This window comes from Delphinus delphis, chromosome 5, assembly GCF_949987515.2.
Source record: "Delphinus delphis chromosome 5, mDelDel1.2, whole genome shotgun sequence".
Classification (NCBI taxonomy): domain Eukaryota; kingdom Metazoa; phylum Chordata; class Mammalia; order Artiodactyla; family Delphinidae; genus Delphinus; species Delphinus delphis.
In genome coordinates this window covers 73,890,331-73,910,570 of record NC_082687.1, presented here as the reverse complement: position 1 = coordinate 73,910,570, position 20,240 = coordinate 73,890,331, and the positions used below count along the sequence as shown (strand labels likewise).

The following is a 20,240-nucleotide window of genomic DNA, read 5'->3' as shown; positions in this document are numbered from 1 at the left end:
CTCTGAATTCTTTTTCAGGTAGACTGAGTATTTCCTTTTCATTTGTTTGGTCTGGTGGGTTTTTACCTTGCTCCTTCATCTGCTGCATTTCTCTGTCTTCTCATTTTGTTTAACTTACGGTGTTTGACGTCTCCTTTTTTGCAGGCTGCAGGTTTGTGGTTCCCATTGTTTTTGATGTCTACCCCCAGCGGGTGAGGTTAGTTCAGTGGCTTGTGAGGGCTTCCTGGTAGAGGGGACTGGTGCCTGTGTTCTGGTAGGTGGGATGTGTCTAGTGGTGTGTTTGGGGGTGTCTGTGAACTTAGTATGATTTTAGGCAGCCTCTCTGCTAATGGGTAGGGTTGTGTTCTTGCTAGTTTTTTGGCATAGGGTGTTCAGCACTGGAGCTTCCTGGCTGTTGGGTGGAGCTGGGTCTTAGCATTGAGATGGAGATTTCTGGGAGAGCTCTCACTGATTGATATTACTTGGGACCATGAGGTCTCTGGTGGTGCAATGTCCTGAACTCAGCTCTCTCATCTCACAGGCTCAGGCCTGACACCAGGCTGGAGCACCAAGACCCTGTCAGGCACACGGCTTACAGGAGTTTTCACATCCCCCTGTAGTCAGAGCCAGGAGCATTCCAGTTGGCTGGCATCTTCCCCCTGGGCCTCAGCGTCCGGGGTCTCTTGCTGACAACTCCACTCTTCCCAGGAACCAGAGGTCAGGTGGGCGCCTGTGGACTCAAGCAGAGCTTCTGGGGCTGGAAGGAAGATCCTACAGCCTTCACTATGAGATCTGTCCCAGGGGCTCCACAGAGACTCCAAGAAACCCTCCCCGGGTCCCCATCAGCTCCTCATCCCTCCAGCAAGGAGCCCTGGGATCCTCTTGACAACAACTATTAACCATGGCTGAGAACTGCAGCAGTTTCTGGTCCTAAATAGCTTTTGATTTTGTTGATTTTTTTTCTCTGTCAGTCTTTGGTTTTCTACTTGATTGATTTCAACTCCTATAAATTCTCCTTTTTTCTGATTAATTTGGGCTTAATGTTCTTAAGGTGGGAGCAGAAATCATTGATATGAGATCTTTTTTCTGATATATAGGTGTTTTGTGCCATATATTTCCCCCATATACTGTTTTAGCATCTTTCCATACATTTTTATATTGTCATATTCTTTCTCTACGAAATACATTCTAATTTCTTTTGATTTCTTCTTTGATCAATGGGTTGTTTAGAATTGTATTACTTGGGGTTAGGGATTTTTTTCAGACATTTCTGTTGTTAATCTCTAATTTAATTCCATTGTGGTTAGATAACTTTCTTTTTATGTACTAAATTCTTTTAAGCTTTTGGGGACTAGTTTTCTGACCCAGAAACTGGTCTATTTCAATAAATGTTCATTGTGAACTTAAGAATTATGTTCATTCTGCTGTTGTAGGGTGGAATATTCTAGAAATGTCAATTAAGTCAATTTGGTTGATAGTGTTATTCAAGCCTTCTTTATCCTTATTGATTTTCTATCTGCTTATTCTATCAGTTATCAAAGAGAGATATTAAATCTCTGACTCTAGTTGTGAATTTGTCTATTTCTTCTTGCAGATCTATCTGATTTGGCTTATGTATCTTGAAGCTTTTTTTAAAAAAACAAATTAGGTGTAAAAGTGTTAGAATTATTTACCTGATGACCTAAACCCTTTGTTTTAAGATGACTTTCTCTGTCCCTGGTATTATTCTTTATTGTAGAAGTTAATACAACCACTTTAGCTTTCTTTTGATTAGTGTTAGCACGGTATATCTTATTCTATTCTATTTTTACCTATTCGTATCTTTGTATTTAAAGTGCATTGCTTGTAGGCATCACATAGTTGGGTCTTGTTTTTTAATCCAATCTGATGATCTCTTTAGTTTAATTGGAGATGTTTACACCATTTATGTTTAATGCTCTGATGGACATGGTTAGGTTTAAGTCTACAATATTGCTATTTGCTTTCTGTTTATTCCATCTATTCTGTATTCCCTTTTACTTTTTTTTTTTTATGGTTAGAGTATCTTTTTTATAATTCCATTTAATCTCCTTTCTTGGCTTATTAGCTATATTTTAAAATTTTGCTATTTTAGAGGTTGCTTTAGGATTTATAGCATGCATATTTTCCTGGCATATTGTAGATGCTCAATAAATATCTACTGAATGAAAAAATGAATGCCCTGGTGCCCAGACCAAAGGGCTGCTGAGAGCCAGAGGCATCAAGAAAGGCCATCAGTACTATGTTTTTATCAGACACAGCACAGTTCATTCTTTGCCAGCTTTTATTTTCCTTTTTCACACCGTGTTAGTATGGATATTGGCTTTTCTCCCTCCAGTCTTGATGTTAGTCTCTCAAGGTTAGGGGGTCTGTGTCCTCCTCTCCTCTGCCCCCTTAATGTTTTAACAAATAGATACTTTACCCTTAGGTGGTGCTTTCTGCAGGCTTTTTTGAAAGTGTGGGTTGGACCCTCAGGATGAAAGAGGCTGTGGCCTTGACTTATCATGGCCAAACCCCAAAAGTAATATCCTTATCAGGAAGAACAGATATTTTTTAAGGTATTGGATAGGAAAAAAAAAAACTTCAAAGAAATGGTCTAAATTTAAGATTAGCTGATCTAAGCAAAGCTACACATGGAAAGGAAATTCAAACCTAACAGATTTTTCCCATTCTTGGAGTGCCACCAGTTATTTCAAGTCTCTTGAAATATCTTGGAAAAAAATCACTGAGCTTCCTGATTAAAAAAGAAAAATTTATGCTCTGTTTTTCTTTTTTTCTTTTCCAGCAAGTAACTGGCAGAAGTTTTGGTGATAAAGATTTTCGGACAGGGTTAGAAAATGGAATCCTTCTCTGCGAGTAAGTATAGCCTATATTCAGTTGGTTTTATTCAAGAAAAATCATTAATGCTATTCAGTTTGTCTGAAAAACTTCTAGTGTTTGTTTTGAATTTATTCACAGTTTGAATCTGAAATTCAAAAACAAATCACTTAGGTGGGTTAGGCAGTAAAGATAAGTAGCCTTGGGGCAGTAGGGAGTGGTGGGGACCTTGGCAATTTCAAATTAGTTAAAGAAGGAATATCTGGTAGCTGCTACTCAGTTCCAACCAACTTTTACAATGTAGGAATTCAGGCCCAAGTAATTGGAAGGTTGTGGACCAAGTTGTGGTAAAAAAAAGCAGCTTTTCTCCCCTTATTCCCTCCAAACAAAAACAGCTTGTGCCAAGTAAAAGCAGGGCTTTCTATTTACTGACAACATCTTGAAACATGCCAGGCAATCTTCCTCACTAGGCCTACTTCCCTGAGGTATTTTGAATATATTTAATTTGTGCTGTTGACAAAATAACTGCAGTGTTCAATTTTTGTGTTTTGAACCTGGGCTTTGTCATAGAGTGCTCCTGTGATGGTGGATTCAAGAGCTTTCTGTGAAGTGCTTCCAGACACAAAATAAGCTAGAGCCTTAATACTTATAGAGGGATGGACATAAACTTCAAATCAAGATTTTGTATTTTGAATTCATTTGATAGGTTCTGTCATTTGGATAACTGATTTTTGTTTTATTGAGTTGAAATGTACATGCATGAAATGCACAGCTCCTAGATATACAACCCAGTGGATTTTGTAAACTGTGTACATTCATGTAACCTACACCCTGAGCAAAATATAGAGCACAAAGCTCTCTCATGTCCCTTCCCGGTCAATGTCAACCACCTATAGAAAAGCACTGTTTTGATTTCTATCACCATAGCATCTATTTTGCCTTATCCTGAACTTTATGTAAATGGAATCACATAGAATGCACTCTTACCTTGGGACTTGCAGAATATTGTTTGAGATCCACCGAAGTAGTTGAAAGAGCAGGGGTTTTGGAGCCTGAGCTATAGAGGCTCAAATCCTTTCTTCACCCCTTAAATCATATAACCTCCTTGAGTCTCATTTGTTTCTCTTTAAAGGGGTAGTAAAAAGTTTACAACTCCTGCCTATTTCATAAGTTTGTCGTGAATTTCAAGAGGATAATGTGGATAAGGTGCTTTAAAAAATTACATTTGCTGTACAAATGTTGATTATTATGCAGCAATTTTCAACATAGTTCATGTCAGTGTTTATTTTTTCTGCTCTCCACTGCCTTTCTTTCTTCAAGGAGAAATTTACGTCCCCTGATTTCTTCCTTTTGTTTTTTTAAATAAATTTATTTATTTTTGGCTGCGTTAGGTCTTTGTTGCTGCACGCAGGCTTTCTCTAGTTGCAGCGAGCGGAGGCTACTCTTTGTTGTGGTGCACGGGTTTCTCACTGCGGTGGCTTCTCTTGTTGCGGAGCACGGGCTCTAGGTGCGCGGGCTTCAGTAGTCGTGGTACGTGGGCTCAGTAGTCGTGGCTCACAGGTTCTAGAGAGCAGGCTCAGTAGTTGTGGCGCACAGGCTTAGTTGCTTTGCGGCATGTGGGATCTTCCCAGAAGATCCCCCTGCATTGGCAGGTGGATTCTTAACCACTATGCCACCAGGGAAGCCTGTACACCCCCTGATTTCTGTTTCCATACCTTCTTTCCTGTGGAGTCTCTCCCCTCTTCTCATACTTTACTTTCCTCACCACCTCTTCTCCCTTTATTAAATCTAAATCAGAGCTCTTCTCTTAGGTAAACCATAATTAGTTTAGCATCTCACGGAGGCAAACTCAGACAGGCTCTAAATACTTCTCTTGTGTTCTAGCATCTGCTCCTCCAATGATTCTGGGCTTAGCCCTCTCCTGATGTTAACAGATGAGCCAGAATCTGATGTAATTTATGTGCATCATGCTCTCTTAAGTCTGTTGAAGTGGGTCTTTGGTACCAACTTTTGTTTTCCTAACATTAGCTCCAAAGATTCTTATAGGCGTCCACCTCTCCATCATATGAGTAAATCTGTTATAGAATAATATCGCTTGCCTCCCTTTGGATTAGGTAGGCTTGTCTGAAGACAAGGCTTTGGATCCAGAGACATCTGCCCACATGGACTTTGTTTCTTACCCAGTTGATGCTGAGTTGGAGGATGGAGTCTCTCGTGTGGAGTGGCACGAACTGTTGGCCTTTTACAAACACATTAATGAATGGGTTGTTGAGAGGTGGAGAGGTGGGTTTAGGTCCAGACCATGGTTAGGAAATAGTATGGTTAGACAGCATGGAGGCACAGATTATAGCCAGGAGCCTCTTTAAATAAATAAAGGGTTTTGACTGCTGACAGCCTGCGGGTGAGCTGAGGGAAATGGCCAACACAGAGGATGTGGACAAATGTTACTGTCTAGGTAGGTAGGATAAAACCCAGGACAAGTGAGTTATTGTTTAACTCCTCTAACCACAGAGGATTAGACCCCCTGGCGTATTTGAAGGAGTCTGAGGACCAGGGTCAAGTCCTGGCTTCCCCGTGGGACTCCCTCTGGCAGTCCTGGTGCAGAGTTTGTGAAGGTGGAATGAACTGCACTGGTGTCCTGAAAGCCAGCAGCGTGAGCCCCAGCCGAGCCTTGGAGAGAAGGCTGGGACAGCAGCCAGACCAACAAGACGCAGACAGAGTTCTAAGTGCAGGGCCCACAGCACAATGAGAGACAGAAGTAAGACTCAGGAGCAGAATGCACTGAAGGTCGGGACAGTGGAAGGAGAAGATCTCCCTCTCCTTTTTGTCAGGGATGGGGGCGTGGCTAAGTGTGATCTGAACCGGAGCGTATTGGGCTGCTGCAGACTGAGATTAGCAAGGACTCGTATCCAGAGACTAATCTAACAAGGAGGGGGACTTGCACTGTTCCAGGCATGGGGTGGGCTGATGGTAGGGCCTGAAAGGCAGGAAACCCAGTTTGGAGAGTCTCAGGAAAGTGAGGGTTCTCTTTGGAGAGTAGATGAGAATACCTAAGGCTGTGCCACGCTCTAGAACCAGAGAGAGTTTTGTGGATGCTGGTGATTGAGAAGTTCTAACTCTCAACCACCACCCATGTAGCAATACTTGAAAACATAAGAACTCTCTATATTTTCAAATTTTGAAAACTGGCAGTTCACCTCTTCTGAGTTGGATTGGCTCTAAATGTTGGTTGCAATCGTGGAGAAACACCACGCTGTTTGTTCACTGAAAATGTCCTGGTTTGTAGAGAATGGACTTGAGAACACGGGGAGGGGGAAAGTAAGCTGGGACGAAGTGAGAGAGTGGCATGGACTTATATATACTACCAAACGTAAAATAGATAGCTAGTGGGAAGCAGCCGCATAACACAGGGAGATCAGCTCGGTGCTTTGTGACCACCTAGAGGGATGGGATGGGGAGGGTGGGAGGGAGATGCAAGAGGGAGGAGATATGGGGATATACGTATAGCTGATTCACTTTGTTATAAAGCAGAAACTAACACACCACTGTAAAGCAATTATACCCCAGTAAAGATGTTAACAAAAATATCGTGGTTGTTTATGAGTCTGAAAAAAACCTCACAGTTCTTCTCAAACAGAAGGGCATATTCTGGGCCTGGGGTCTGGTTTTCCTCTTGCCAGCCCGATTCTAAACTTACCTGTGGCCTACAAGGACTATTATGATACCCATTTTTCAGAGCAAGTAACTGAGGTACAGAGATTAAATAACTAGGCTAAGGTTGTACCAGATGAGAAAGATTTAAATTCAGAAGTCTGATTCCTTTGCTTTTGCTCTTAATCATTGTCCTGTGTCCAGAGTTGGGATTTTAATGGGAGAGAAAAGCAAGAGGTTGGGTGGTGGCGGTGGGATGGAGTTGGTGCCGGAAAACCTAGAGTTTGGGGAGAAATGCAGTACAGAGGGTAACCACGGCGTCTCAGCTGGACAGAGGAAGAAGGAGGACTGTGTGGGGTTGGTGGTCTTGGAAAAATATAAGCATCAAGGGCCTGGTGGACCCTCTTAAGACAAGAAGGCAAGTCCAGTGAGAGGGAGGGTGTGAGAGAGCTGAGGGGGTAGGAGGCTATGGTCGGCGGACAGTGTAGGGGTTTCAGTATTCTTAGGTAAGACCTGTCCAAACTTGATGGTGACAAATGAGGTTGGTGGACCTGTACTAAAGACTACAGAGATAGGAGAGAGAAAAGACTGGCACCTCCAGGCAGCACATAAGATGGAAATTGAGTAGCCTCAGAATCGCCCTGGGAGCTCTTTTACTTCGCCTGTGAAATGCAGTACACTTGCCCTCGCACATGTACCCCCGAAAACAGTAATACTTATGCATAAATGTATAACTAATGGCAAGAATAAAATAGAGTGCCTGTGCCAGATAGAATTATAGTAGATGTATTTTTGCTCTGTCTCTCTCTTCCTCTGTTGTTTTTGCCAAGTGTGTGTAGTTGAAGTTTGGAGGTTAAATGCTCAAACGATGTGAGCTCTCCGCTGAGCATTAACTAAATGGCCTAGGGTCAAAGTTTGACAAAGCTGCAAATGTGTGACAAGTGTCATGCTTTTAGAAATGTTAAATGAATACCGCATTGTGTACTTGGGGACTTAAGAATTTAAAAGAAAGGCTACAAAGACTATTCCCTAAGGAAGCCACTCCCAGTATGGAGCCAGTAATGACTGTCATCTAGTTCCCTGAACCCAGATCAGAGAGACTGTTGTGAAATATTCCAGAAAGGAAAGTTTCTGACTTGTTTTCCTAAGACTTTAGTATATAGGTAGAACGCTATGGAATTCCATCTGTATCAGGAGTTGGCAAATTCTGGCCCATGTCCTGTTTTTGTGCAGGCCTTCCTTCTTGCTAAGAACGGTTTTTACATTCTAAAAGAGTTGTAAACAACAAAACAAAACAAATCGAAACAAAGCAAGAGTTTGTATGGGGCTCACAGAGCCTAAAAATGTTTACTACCTGTTGGTCCTTTACAGAAAGAGTTTGCCAGCCCATGAGGACTATGGACTTAATTTTGGATGTGAATTGCTTACCCTCATAAAGTTAAGTAGTTCAGGCAGTGCAAAGCGCTATTTGGGGAAATCAAATACCTTTTCAAGAAAGGTTTTCTCATGAGTCTCTTTACAAGTCCACCCCACCCTGCCAACTTTTTAGTTTGAAAAATTTTAAACTTACAGAGAAGTGACAAGAATAATGTAATGATACTCCATATACCCTACAACTATATGCAAATGCTTCAGGACAAAAGAGGCATAGACAGAAAGAGAGAAAGTTAGTACAGTAAAATGATAATAATAATAATTGCATCTAGTTGCAGTGTATACGCTCTCCTTTGTTCTCTGTGGTTTGGTTTCACATCCTTGCCTCACCCTTTTCATTCTTTTTGGTTACTATCCAAGAATATATATTTAACAAAAGCCAGTTCAAATCTGTTTATGGAGAGCATAGTGGAAAGTGAATGGATTTGGGAACTCCTAGGTTGAATCCAATGCAATTGTTGTATTAGTAGAACAAAACCAGTCAGATAATGTGATTTCATATGCTTCAACCTAGTGGCCAGTCCAGATCCTAGATTTGCCTCCTGTGTGTCCTTAGGCAAGTTACCTCACCTCCCTGAACCCCAGTTTCCTCATCTATAAAACCAGATATAAGTATACCTAATTCATGGGGCTGTTCAGAGGAGTAAATGAATTGATAATGTGTATAAACTCTTTAGTGCTTGTAACATAGCAGGCACTTAAATGTTAGCTTTTCTCCTTTTGTCCACGAAATGGGGAAAATTCATACCTCATAAGATACTTGAGAGATTCCAGTGAGAGAATATGTGAACCGCTCAGCGGTGTCTGGCGCTGGGCTGGCATCCCGGATCGCTCGCCATTTTCATTATTATTGTTGGAGATAGGCCTGAAGTCAATTATAAATATGACACAGTCAGTGCAACTCTGTGTCACTGTGCACCCGTCAGCTCTCTCACTGGGCTGCCAGCAAGCCACAGGATGAACCAACTGGAGGCTTACTTCCTAGCTCCTTTTGCCCAGCCTGTGATCAAAAACTGGGCAAGAACATTTGGGTCCCTTACAGACTTGATCATCTGTGAATAATGAACTTTGGCTGTCAGAGCTCAAGGCTGAGAGCGATTGTTTTGAAAACAGTGGCCTGGACCTCTGTGGTGATGTCATTTCCTCCTGCTTCCTCCAGTATGTTGTGGTTTCTTTCTCTGGGAAGTTGTTCCAGAACACTCTGGGCAGAGTTAGTGGGTTCCTCCCTGGCGTCTAAGTACCTGTACAGCCTCTGCACTAGCTGTTGTCACAGCGCTCGACCTCTTTATCCCACGTCTCCTTCCTGTACCAGATTGAAAGCTTCCTGAAGACCTCTTCTATTTATCTTCGGATTTCCCCCCTTGGACACTGGTCTGGCACACAATACATCTGTTACAAACAGCTGTTGGATAAATTGAGTCCAGTAGTAAGAGTTCTACCTAGGCATTTAATCCTCATTAGATCATTAACTTTCTCCCAGTTTTTTTGCTGTCATCATCAGTATTATCCTGTTTCTCTCCCTTCTCCTCTTCTCTCCTTCCCTCCACACTCTACCCCTCCCTCTCCTTCACACACACACAGACACACACACACACACACACACACACACACACACACACACACACACAATTTTACATAAAGAATGGACCCATCCCTGAAGACTGGGAGTTCAACAGATGGAAGTTTCTGCTTTCTTTACCTATTAGATTCTCCATGATAGCTCTATCTTCTTAGGAGTCATAGAAGTGAACTTCTGGGGTTTGTCCTGCAGACACGTTTTGATGGAATGCAAAGTCCGAGTATGTTGGTCTGCCAATAAGTGACCAATAAAGAATGTCTCAGTGGATTTTTGTCTCAGTTCTTATGTTGCTGAAATAATTTTCTGAAGATAAGAAACCTGTTGGCAAATACTTGTCTGTATCATTGCCGATGAATGAGCTGCTTATTCTAAGAAGGAGGGCTTGTCTTAGATTCTTGTCCTGATTTCAACATAAGACGTAGTGTGCCGTGGATACGCACTCATCTTCTAGGACAGGTTGGGAGTTGGTGGCGTAGCTTCCCGTGGAGACATTTTGTCACACGGAGGACGTACTGGATACTGACTCTGTTCTGCACAGCCCCACACTAGGCACCGAGGGGCATAAAAAGGGCGTGTAAGGCTTGATCCTTGATCTTCAAGAGTTTTATAATGGGCTTGGGCGTTGGCGCACACACAAAGCAGTGGTCACTGTGTAAACCAGTGTATGAGTAAATGCAAAAGTGACTAAGATTTAATCCCCAAATTTAATAGAAGTTAAACAAGGGGAGATTGTTGTCGTTTGGGAGACAGTTATTGGAGAGATGTTACATCTTTACTTAAGGTGAGAATAGGCTGAGGGAAAGAGAGGGCAGACTACACAGGAACAAGAGTGGGGGAAAGGTTTGGGGACAGGAATGAGGATGATGTGTTTGGCAAACATAGGGGAGATCTGCCTGGCAGGGGGTCGGGGCAGGAGGTGTCTCTTTCTTCATCCAATTCACCTTTTTAAGAACCTGCTTACAGGTGTGGCAAGTTACTATAGACACTAGTAAACTATGCCATAACATCGTGTAACCGGGGCATCCTGATCAGATCTGGAATCTAAATCCTGACCCCATGTGGTATGTTAACCTCAGAGTTCCTTGAGGAAGTGACATGTAGGTAGAGACCTGAATGAAGAGCAGAAATTGGCCCAGAAAGAGGGAAGAGAGGTGAAAGGAGGGAGGAAACATGTTCTAGCTGAGAGAATAACATGTTTGAGATTCTTAAGATAGAAGCTCCACGTACTAGAGGAGTTGCAAGAAGACTTACTTGGCGAAACTGTAGAAAACAGGGAGGACAATGATATGAGTTGAGGATGGATGAAGAAGAGAAGTAGGCAGGATCAAGATTGCACAGGGCGGGCTTCCCTGGTGGCGCAGTGGTTGAGAGTCCGCCTGCCGATTCAGGGGACACGGGTTCGTGCCCCGGTCCGGGAAGATCCCACATGCCGCGGAGCGGCTGGGCCCGTGAGCCATGGCCACTGAGCCTGTGCGTCCGGGGCCTGTGCTCCGCAATGGGAGAGGCCACAACAGTGAGAGGCCCGCATACTGCAAAAAAAAAAAAGAGATTGCACAGGGCCTTGAAACCACAAAAGGAGTTTTGGGTGTGATCTCCAGAGCAATGAAAACAAGAGGAATTTAAAAGAGATCAACAGGACTTGGTAGGGTATAGGGATAGATGAATGAAAGAAAAGACTAAAATATCACTTCAGCATTTCAGTTGTTAATGACAAGCAGGGTGGGCCCTTGCTGCAAGTTGGAAGGGGTCCTTTATTTGGTGGGAGAGGTCATGATTTCAGTTTGGGCAGACTGAGTTTAGGGTACAGACAGTCCACTCAGGCAGAGAGTCCTGTAGGCTACTGGGGACAAAGGCAGAACTTAGGGGTGAGATGATGGATTTAACTTATTTGAATTGGACTTGCCAGCCATGGGTGGACATCAGGGTTAAGCTGTGATATATGACAGTCTCTCTAAGGGAAAGATCACATCAAGAAAGAGCAGCAGAGCAAGGTTCCAGTTTGAGGAATTCTTCTCCCTGGTCAGAGATGAGAGAAAGAGAAGCTCACAGAGAGGCTATCAGAGAGACGAGAGAAAACCCAGGGAGCGTGGTGTCATGGAAACCAAGGAAGCTAAGAAGACTTCTAAGGAGCTGGAGGTCACTTGTATTGCATGGCCCTGGCAGAGGTCAGCTCCAAAAAGTCCTGTCTCACTGGTAGAGGGAGGCACTGAAGACTTTTGTCAGTTAATAGCCATCTCTGGGAACTGCCAATCAACTGATCATGATTTGACTTGATGGTCTGAGCTCTGGCTCATGCTTTTGCATCATTTCAATAGGCTATTGTTAGAGACCTTATCTAATATAAACTATACATGGAGTATTTTCCTCAACTATTGATAAGGAGATGAGATTAGTTAGACCCAATGGCTTAATAGTGAAGTGACCATATATCAAACAAAACGCTTTTGAGAGTGAAAGAAGGTGTTAATCAGCTGAGATGCTGGAACAACAAACGAAACCTGGGACAGTCCTCAGCTAACTGTATGTACGTAGGTACGGATGTATGTATGTATGTACGCACATGTGCGTCGGGAGGTGTGTGTGTGTGCATGGTCACCCCAGTGGTTGGCGATTCCAGACTGGTGTCTTCCAATCACCATTACCTTGTTCAGTATTCACAAACCCTTCCCTTATTTTATCCTCTCTGTAACTACAGTAGGTGCACAACCCGGATCAGATCGTCCCACCACTCCCTTGTTGATGATGAGATGGAGACCCCAGGTTGTAGAGCACAGTGTCTTCCAGCTCTTCATCTAGAGCTCTTTCTCTAACCCAGATGCTCACTTAAATCTCAGCAAACTTGGGTCCTTTTGCCCTTACTGATTTTGGCCTTAGTGGACTGGTTAAGAATTTGATAGGCCTCCTATGTAGGGTTCTCCCTTGTCTTTCTGCCAAATCACAACTGGCCTCACTGACTTGGCCTGTCCCCAGCTCTTTGGCACCAAGACTCATTAAGCTTTTAGGTTCAAGTAAGGACATTTCAACCCACTCTTTTAGTAAAGATCTCCAGTGAAAAGCTGCTTTTTGTTTGAAGATTGGCATGGCTTAGGTAGGGCCTTAGGCAAGAACTGAGTATCCCTGACAGTCTTCTGTTAGGAAAGATGAAAACGGATGAAGGATATGGAAGGAGAATTTGTAGGATTCATGATGAGCAAAATGGACTTCCAGTATTGCCTTTTTATTTTTTTCTTTGAATACTCACCAAATAAACACCCCTCGGTTTCTATTTAAAAGAGGGACTCAGCACAGTGTGTAGGGGGGGATTCAACTGTTCCCGTTCAAACTGTGCGCTAGCATCAATTACAAGAATCTACTTGTGGGAGGGGGGGCTTTTGTGTGCATCTGAAACGTTCTGAAGCTCATCTACCTTTGCAAATATTTTTTTCATTTAAAAGTATATAATCCTTGTTGCAACTTGTTTTCTCTTAATATATATGGCAAGTATGTTTTGATTTCATGCTTCCAACACTGTGTTTGAAACTTATTTTAGCATATTTATCATTCAGGAACCACTTCCCTCAAAATGTGATTTCCTTCACCCTATCAATCTGTGCCTTGATAAATATTAAACTTCTGCTCATGGAAATCACAGGCTTAATCTCTTTCCTCCTGAACAAATTTATTACACATTTATTGGAATGATCAATTGACTTAAAAATATATATATATAACAACAGGTTTAAATATGGGCTGCTTGTGTGGCAGAGGAGAAACCGGCCTATCCCACTGGATGCCTGTGGGCTTACCTGCTGGATTAGGCTTTGCTTGTATTTGAGAGGATTTAGTAGCTCCCTAATTGTATTTCCTTAATAATCCATTTTTTGATGGTCTCTACTGGGCTATCAGGTTGGGTGCGCTGGCCTCCCACAGTGAAGTGTGCAAAATTCTTGCCTCAAGCATGCCATTCTAAATGTTTCCCTTCGGTTACCCACAGGAGAGGACCTTTTCTTAGATAGCCCACCAAGGACCCAGTTTATAAATGATTCCTTTCTAAAGTTAACCATGCAGAAATAGACTTCCCTCTTCATATTAAGGGGAAAAAGAAAGAGGGGAGGCCTGTGGGAAAGGCAAGTCAGACAGAGGGAGCAGCAAGCTTGTGGAAGTGCTCAGCAATGTGAGGGAGTTTTGCATGTTCACGGAAGGAACTGTGGCCAGAGCCTAGGATGAAATGGGGCAGGCCAGAGAGGAAAGGTAGGTATCAGGTCCATTTGCACAAGACCTGGAATAGCATGTTAAGGAGTTTAAACAGCATCCAGTGGGCAGTAGACAGCCAGCATGGTCTCTATTCAGAGGAGATTCAATGAGATTAGGTTGTTTTTTAGGAAATGACATCTGTTGGCCGTGGAGACTTTTGATTACTTTCTGCTGTGCACCAAACACGAATATTTGAAAAAAATGTCATGCTTCCCGAGGAGAAGCAGAAATGCTTCCTACACTTGTCTTGCTATGTCTATCCTTAATTTACCATCTTACTATGTACATTCTATGTTTCCAAAGTTCTTTTCCAAGCCACTCATTTAGAACTTGGAAACTATCTCCCCATAGACTAGTGTTCTATGGGGGGAACGTCTTATGTAACCCATATCACGTCTGTGTTAGTGTCAGGCCCATGTAGAACCCAGTTTCCTGGTGGGGTTTGGGCTTAGCTTGGCACCTGGTGTGGGGTGTTTGATAACAACATGTGGAATGAATAGGAAATTGATTCAGAATGATAACTAGCCACGTTAGGAGCTGACCTCCCCTTTCCAGGATAGCAAAGGGCCTCTTCAGTACTTGCCTTTTCCCCATCACCCTCAGGACAGCAAGTGAGATGGGGGGACAGGAGCCTTGGCAGGAATTAAAGGATAGCTAGGCTTTGGCAGTGAAGCAGGGCCAGAGGCAGCTGCGGACACGGCTGTGGTGCCGCCGAGATTGTCCTTGGACTGCTTACCGCCTTTGCTTTGCTGCTTCCTCCCTTCCTTCCTCCCCATCCCCAGTGTTAGCGACCGTGCCCTTGCAAGCCTGCCCTCCGAAAGGACTGACATTATCTCATTCCCTCACTTCTGTGCTTCCGTCTCTCCCAACTCCCAACCGCGCTTTAGCCACAGACAGGATGCTTGGGAGCAGAAGTGAGCCAATAGTTAACACATCAGATTCCCACTTGTGGGCAGGGCTGGGGTCCAAACCTGCTTGGCAGCCCGGGGAAGGGGATGGCAGGGCGGCAGGGAAGAGATGTTAATAACTTCCACTTATGAAGTGCGCACTGTACACCAGGCCTGTGCCAAATGTATTATACACATTATTTCACAGTCTCATGCCATGACCAAGAGGTATTATTGTGCCCATTTTTCAGAGGAGGAAACTGAGTCTCAATGTTGAATACTTAAATAACTTGCCTAGTGAGTTGCCGAGCTGGGATTTACACCTCAGGTCTTTCTGTCTCTGGAGGTTCCTATTTCTGTTGGAATTTTATGGGTCTCAATCCTGGAACTCTTGGTTCTGAGTGCTTCTTGCTGAAAAAGTATGGAGAGCAAGGAACTGGCTTCCTTTCCGAGCTGCATCCCAGCAATTTCGCATTCCAAGTGTTCTCCCACCCTCCTGACAGTAAACCGAGCAGTACCAGGTTTTAGCTGTGCAAAAGAAATACCAATTACAATCATTTGTACATAATTACTGCATAGCACAGTGATGATTACACGTATCATTGCCTGTGTCGGTGTAACTTCAGGCGCCATTTTATTTGGTTACGCTAAAGTCTCTTCACGTATTGCCAGCTTTCACGGTTCATTGATCACATGTGCCATCTTAAACTTAGAGCTTATAAAAGCGGGGAGGACCTTGCGTGGGAGGCACGGTGGGAAAGGCAGCTTGGGCATGAAGGGGCTTGATTACCAGGTGAAGGCATTTGGAGGGCATCCTGTGGGCACTCAGGAGCCTGGGAGTCATTGGAGGAAGGAAGCAACATGGCCAAAGCCAGGGTTTAGATGGGGTCGGTTTGGGGTGCATTGGGCAGATTGATTAAGATGGCAGAGACTGGTGGCTGGAGACTAGTTATTGAAATGCAAGAAGTAAAGCACTCTTCTCAGTGTAGGAACCTGAGTTTGTAACCCTAACTCTACCACTTAGGATCTCTGATCTCAGATATGTGCCTGGTGACAGTTTCCTTTCCTAGATTTTTAACTGATTTTTAGGCCTTTTCTAATCCAAAAATTCTGTAATTTCTAGACAGCAAGGATGGTATGCAAAGGTGAGACTGTGAGAGACATTGAAAATGAATCAAAAGGACTCCAAGATATTCAGATAATTGCTGGAGTTTCCCTTTCATGTTTATAGATGATTTCATCACTGTTGGCTTTTTTTGTTTGCTTTTTGGGTTTGTTTGTTTGTTTTAGTATTAAGAGCAGAAGTGATAGGCAAGAAGACTTTTTACCCCTAGCAAATGTAGGAAAATAAAAATGGGTCCATTTGCTTACAATGGCCCAAATTTGAACTCTTCTGCGTCCTGCTGCCTCCCAACAAGACCCAGGGGAAAGGATGTGCCCAGGTGTTTAATTTTGCGTTTTAGGACAGGATTTTCCTGGGTACAGTTTGGCAAAGTAAGGCCCCTTTTTATTGAGAAAAGACCTCCTGGAGAGCTTTAATAGTTAAGGTAATGCTGGCTGCTGTAACTAATAAACTCCTAACTCTCAGTGGTTTAATGCAACGAAAACGTCCTTCTCACTCTCGTGTAGCTCAGTTTTGGCAGCAGGAAAGGGTGGCGATGACTCTGCTCCCGGTCGTTGTTCAGGGACCCCAGCTAACAGAGACTCCATCCTCAACATGTGATTTCTAAAGTCTTCCCTGGTGCTGACATCTAACTAGTGAATGGGGGGAGGCAAGGGAGGGAATGGAGAATTGCTTGGGAGAGGTTTTAGGGACAGGCGTAGGTATGACATATGTTACTCTGCCCACTCTCCATTGGTCAGAACTCTTATATTACTACAGAAAACTTCAAAAGAGGCTGAGAGATGTAGCCTAGCTGTGTGTCTAGGGGAGAAAGGAGATGAGTTTGGGGAGCAGCTGCTGCCTTGGGAGGTGTCTTAGGATAGTAACAGCACTGTTGAGCCCTAGAATTCACAGTTAGGCCCAATTTCTTGGAATTTCAAGTCTACAAAGACCTTCTAAAGTCCTTATGATCTCTTTAGGTATGTTGAAGGCAAATGGCTTAAATAGACCTATACTTCACACAGTCTAGACAAGGCATAGCACCCCACAAACATTTGGTAGATATTAATGACGGCAATTTGCATTCCATCACTATTTTGTTCAAATGAAACTCCCCTTTGGTTCAAGTTTCACTTTCCCCCACGTTTTAGTCAATTTTTTCTTGACCTCAGAAAAGGTTTTTTAACTTGCCTGCCTTTGCCAAGGCAACTCTAAAAAGAAATCTCTAAAAATGACATCTGTAACAGGTTTATAGTCAAGGTTAAATTGATCTCATGCTTAGGTTCAAAAACAGTTGCCGTGTTAGGTTAAATGAAAGTGCGCACACCTTTGTCCAGGGTACATAGTCAAACCAGAAAGTGATCAAGGAAACTGCATAGGAAAACACTCTTGAGCCAAATTAAAAGGGACACAAAGTAGGTAATTTTGTGATCATAGTTGCCTATTGCAGCTGTGCAAACCAAGCTAAATGAGATGATGATGTAATCTCTTGTTGCAAAGAATAAAGTGATTTCCCATGAGATTAAGCATGAACTTCCCAACCCTGGGTTCAAGGTCTAGATGGTGTCTCTGCTCTCCCCCAAACTCTAGGATAATTATTAGACTTGAATTTCTGAATTGAATGATGTATAGAGTAAGCTGGATTTTGCAACCCTTTAAAATTTTTACCTTTAATGTTTATTACAGTCCAGTAAAAAAATAAGCTGCCCATTGGTATATTTCCTAACATTTGGATGGTCTTGTATCTTCTGTAGCAGTATTCACAGTATTGTGCCCCTTGAAGAGCTATTATATCAGCTGTTGGAAGAGTCGGTATGAAACAGAACCTCTCTGTCCCACAGTAGGGATTTGAGGGGTTTTTTAAAATTGCAGATAGACACAGATTTCTTCAGTTTGTATTTCATAACCATTAAACAATCATTGAGAGGCTACCATAAGCTGGATATTAAGTGTTAAAAAGAATTACAAAATACAGCCTGTGGTTGAATCAGAACATCAGCCTCATTCCTGGATGTCTCAACAATTGTTTCTTTAAGGAATCTAATCTTTAATCTTTTAAGAATTGGATTCCACAGAATGTGTGCAGAGTATGTCTTTAATTCACCTTCTCAAAAACTCAAGATGGCCATGCATTAGGTAGCATGACAATGAACTACACATGTGCCCAGTTTTGGTCTTCCTGTAGGTTTTAAATCTCTTAGTGAGCGCGCCCCATGAGGGATAGACCTGGGGTCTGCCCTGTCCTCCTTTGTGTCCCCCGTGCCCAGCTCTGGGCCAGAGCATCATGCACGCCCAATAAATATTTGTTGAGTACATAAAGGAACATGTGGACAGCCTTACTTGAAATAGGTCACAGTGTGTTTTAGATTTGGAATATGAGTTTAGTAGACACGATTTCATTTCTATCATATCAGAAGCATGCATTTTTGCTTTTTTTGTGTCATTAACTTTTTGTAATTGAGGATTATCCAAGATTAAAACTTTTCTTCCTGTTTTTAGTCATTTCTTACCATATATATATATATATATATAGAGAGAGAGAGAGAGAGAGAGAGAGAGAGAGCAAGCTATACACATCTGTTGACTTGATTCATTTATGTGAGGTTTTTTATCCAAAGGTGGCCAGAAAATAAGTGAAACTTATTTTAGTCTTTGGCAGCTGACTGATGGAAAAGTTGAAACTAAAATGCACTTACTTAACAAAAAGGGACATGCTCAGTATACCAAATGAGTGTGAATATGCAAGTTTCCATTTACCAAATGCTAGGAGCACACATTGTCCCGCTGGCTCCTCACCACAGTTCTGGATGGAAGGTTAGGTTTTCAAAATCCCCCCCTTTTTTTTTTTTTTTTCCGGTACGCGGGCCTCTCACTGCTGTGGCCTCTCCCGTTGCAGAGCACAGGCTCCGAACGTGCAGGCTCAGCGGCCATGGCTCACAGGCCCAGCCGCTCCACGGCATGTGGGATCTTCCCGGACTGGGGCACGAACCTGTGTCCCCTGCATCGGCAGGCGGACTCTCAACCACCGCGCCACCAGGGAAGCCCCCAAATCCCCATTTTTATTAAGGGGAAAACTGAGACTTTGATCAAGTGACCTCCCAGTAGCTCATAGCTAATGTGTGTTTTACCCATTAAAACCTAGACAACTTCCTCCAAATTCATTACACTCTCTTCATGATAACACTGCTGAGCGTTATAAGTTATTTATGATGTTTTATTCATCTATCTGATACCCGTGATTTTTTAATAAACACCAATTTTCTATATATAGTTATAAATTTGTTTTAATACTACTTGCCTATGATGCTGTTTTAAAAGTATAAATCAGATCATTTCAGTCTTCATCTTAAAAATCTGATGTACTTCTAAGTACATCGTACTTAGAAAAAAATCTAGACACCTTACCTGAGCCTGGATGTTGTGTACACCTTGGCTGTCATGTCATGTGTTTCCTCCTTCCACTCACTCTGCTTGGCCACATTGGCCCTGGAATATACTAAGCCCACTCCTGTCTCCAGGCCTTTCTACTTACTGTTCATTCTGCCTGGAACTCTTGTCTCCGGTCTCTCTTTGGCTAATACTTTTGTATCTTCCCATTTCTTCCCCAAATGTTACCTCCCCAGAGCAGCCTTCTGATCACCTGATTCAAGTACCACCCGCAGGGGTTACGGTGCTTGTCTTCCCAGTGCTTATGCAATCTGAAATTTTCCTCTCATTTATTTACTTGTTTATTTTCTGTTCCTCCCACTGCCCCACATACTCATTTGTTCTAAGGAGATAAGTTCTAAAGGGCAGGTCTTTCATTTGTCTTCTCCACTACTGCCTTCCCTGGGTCTAGAGCGGTGTGCAACACATGGCAGGCACTTGATAAATAATTGCTGGATAAATAAATATCTGGATATTAGTTCATCCTAATTAGCTCTCATATCTCCAGTTTTTAAATTATCTTTATTTTGTGGGTAAATTTATGCAGGAGACATGGAATGACACCAGTGTTTTTTTGTTATCTAAAATTATGCCAATATCCCAGAAATGTCTTTAGATGAGTACAAATTTAATCTGTTACCAGACAGAGAGGGCAGACTGTTCTCCTTCTAGCTATAGGTTTTGGGACTCACAGGTGGGAAACCGGTGTGGGGTTCTGCTAAGTGGGGAGTTGCCACAAGTGAGTGACCGCCTCCTTTTCTCTGGAATTCCTCCTGAGGATGTTGTATGTCATCCATAGATGAAACGTGACCATTTCCCAGCAGACACCCGCTTCCGTTTTCCTTTTACTCCCACCTAGTGTTAATATTCTCACATTGTATTTAGATAGTTTTTTATTGGGTTTTTGGGTTTTGTTTGTTTTCTGCCGTTTGTTGTTGTTATTGTTTTGTGCTTTGATGCTACATACTGAAGCTGGACTTTCTAAAGCACCAAGCTGCAGTAGGCTTTCCAAACTGGGCTGCCAACTAGCTGTGCATGTCTCTGGGGAAGGCTTCACACCTGTTTGGGGCTCAAGCTTTTCTTCTATAAAAATGGTGGAGTGAATACATGACCT

General features: G+C 42.9%; 1 protein-coding gene across 11 annotated transcripts in view; it reads left to right on the top strand.

Moving 5' to 3' along the window:
* LIMCH1 (LIM and calponin homology domains 1) overlaps nucleotides 1–20,240 on the top strand; it is a 339,718-nt gene that overhangs the window by 138,523 nt on the left and 180,955 nt on the right. For 10 of the 11 annotated variants that reach the window (XM_060012645.1, XM_060012642.1, XM_060012643.1 and 7 more), the window contains exon 2: nucleotides 2,783–2,853. The exons of the other annotated variant lie outside the window; for it this stretch is intronic. In XM_060012645.1, coding sequence (XP_059868628.1) covers nucleotides 2,783–2,853 — 71 coding nt within the window. The remainder of the gene's footprint in view (nucleotides 1–2,782; nucleotides 2,854–20,240) is intronic. 11 annotated transcript variants of the gene reach the window in all.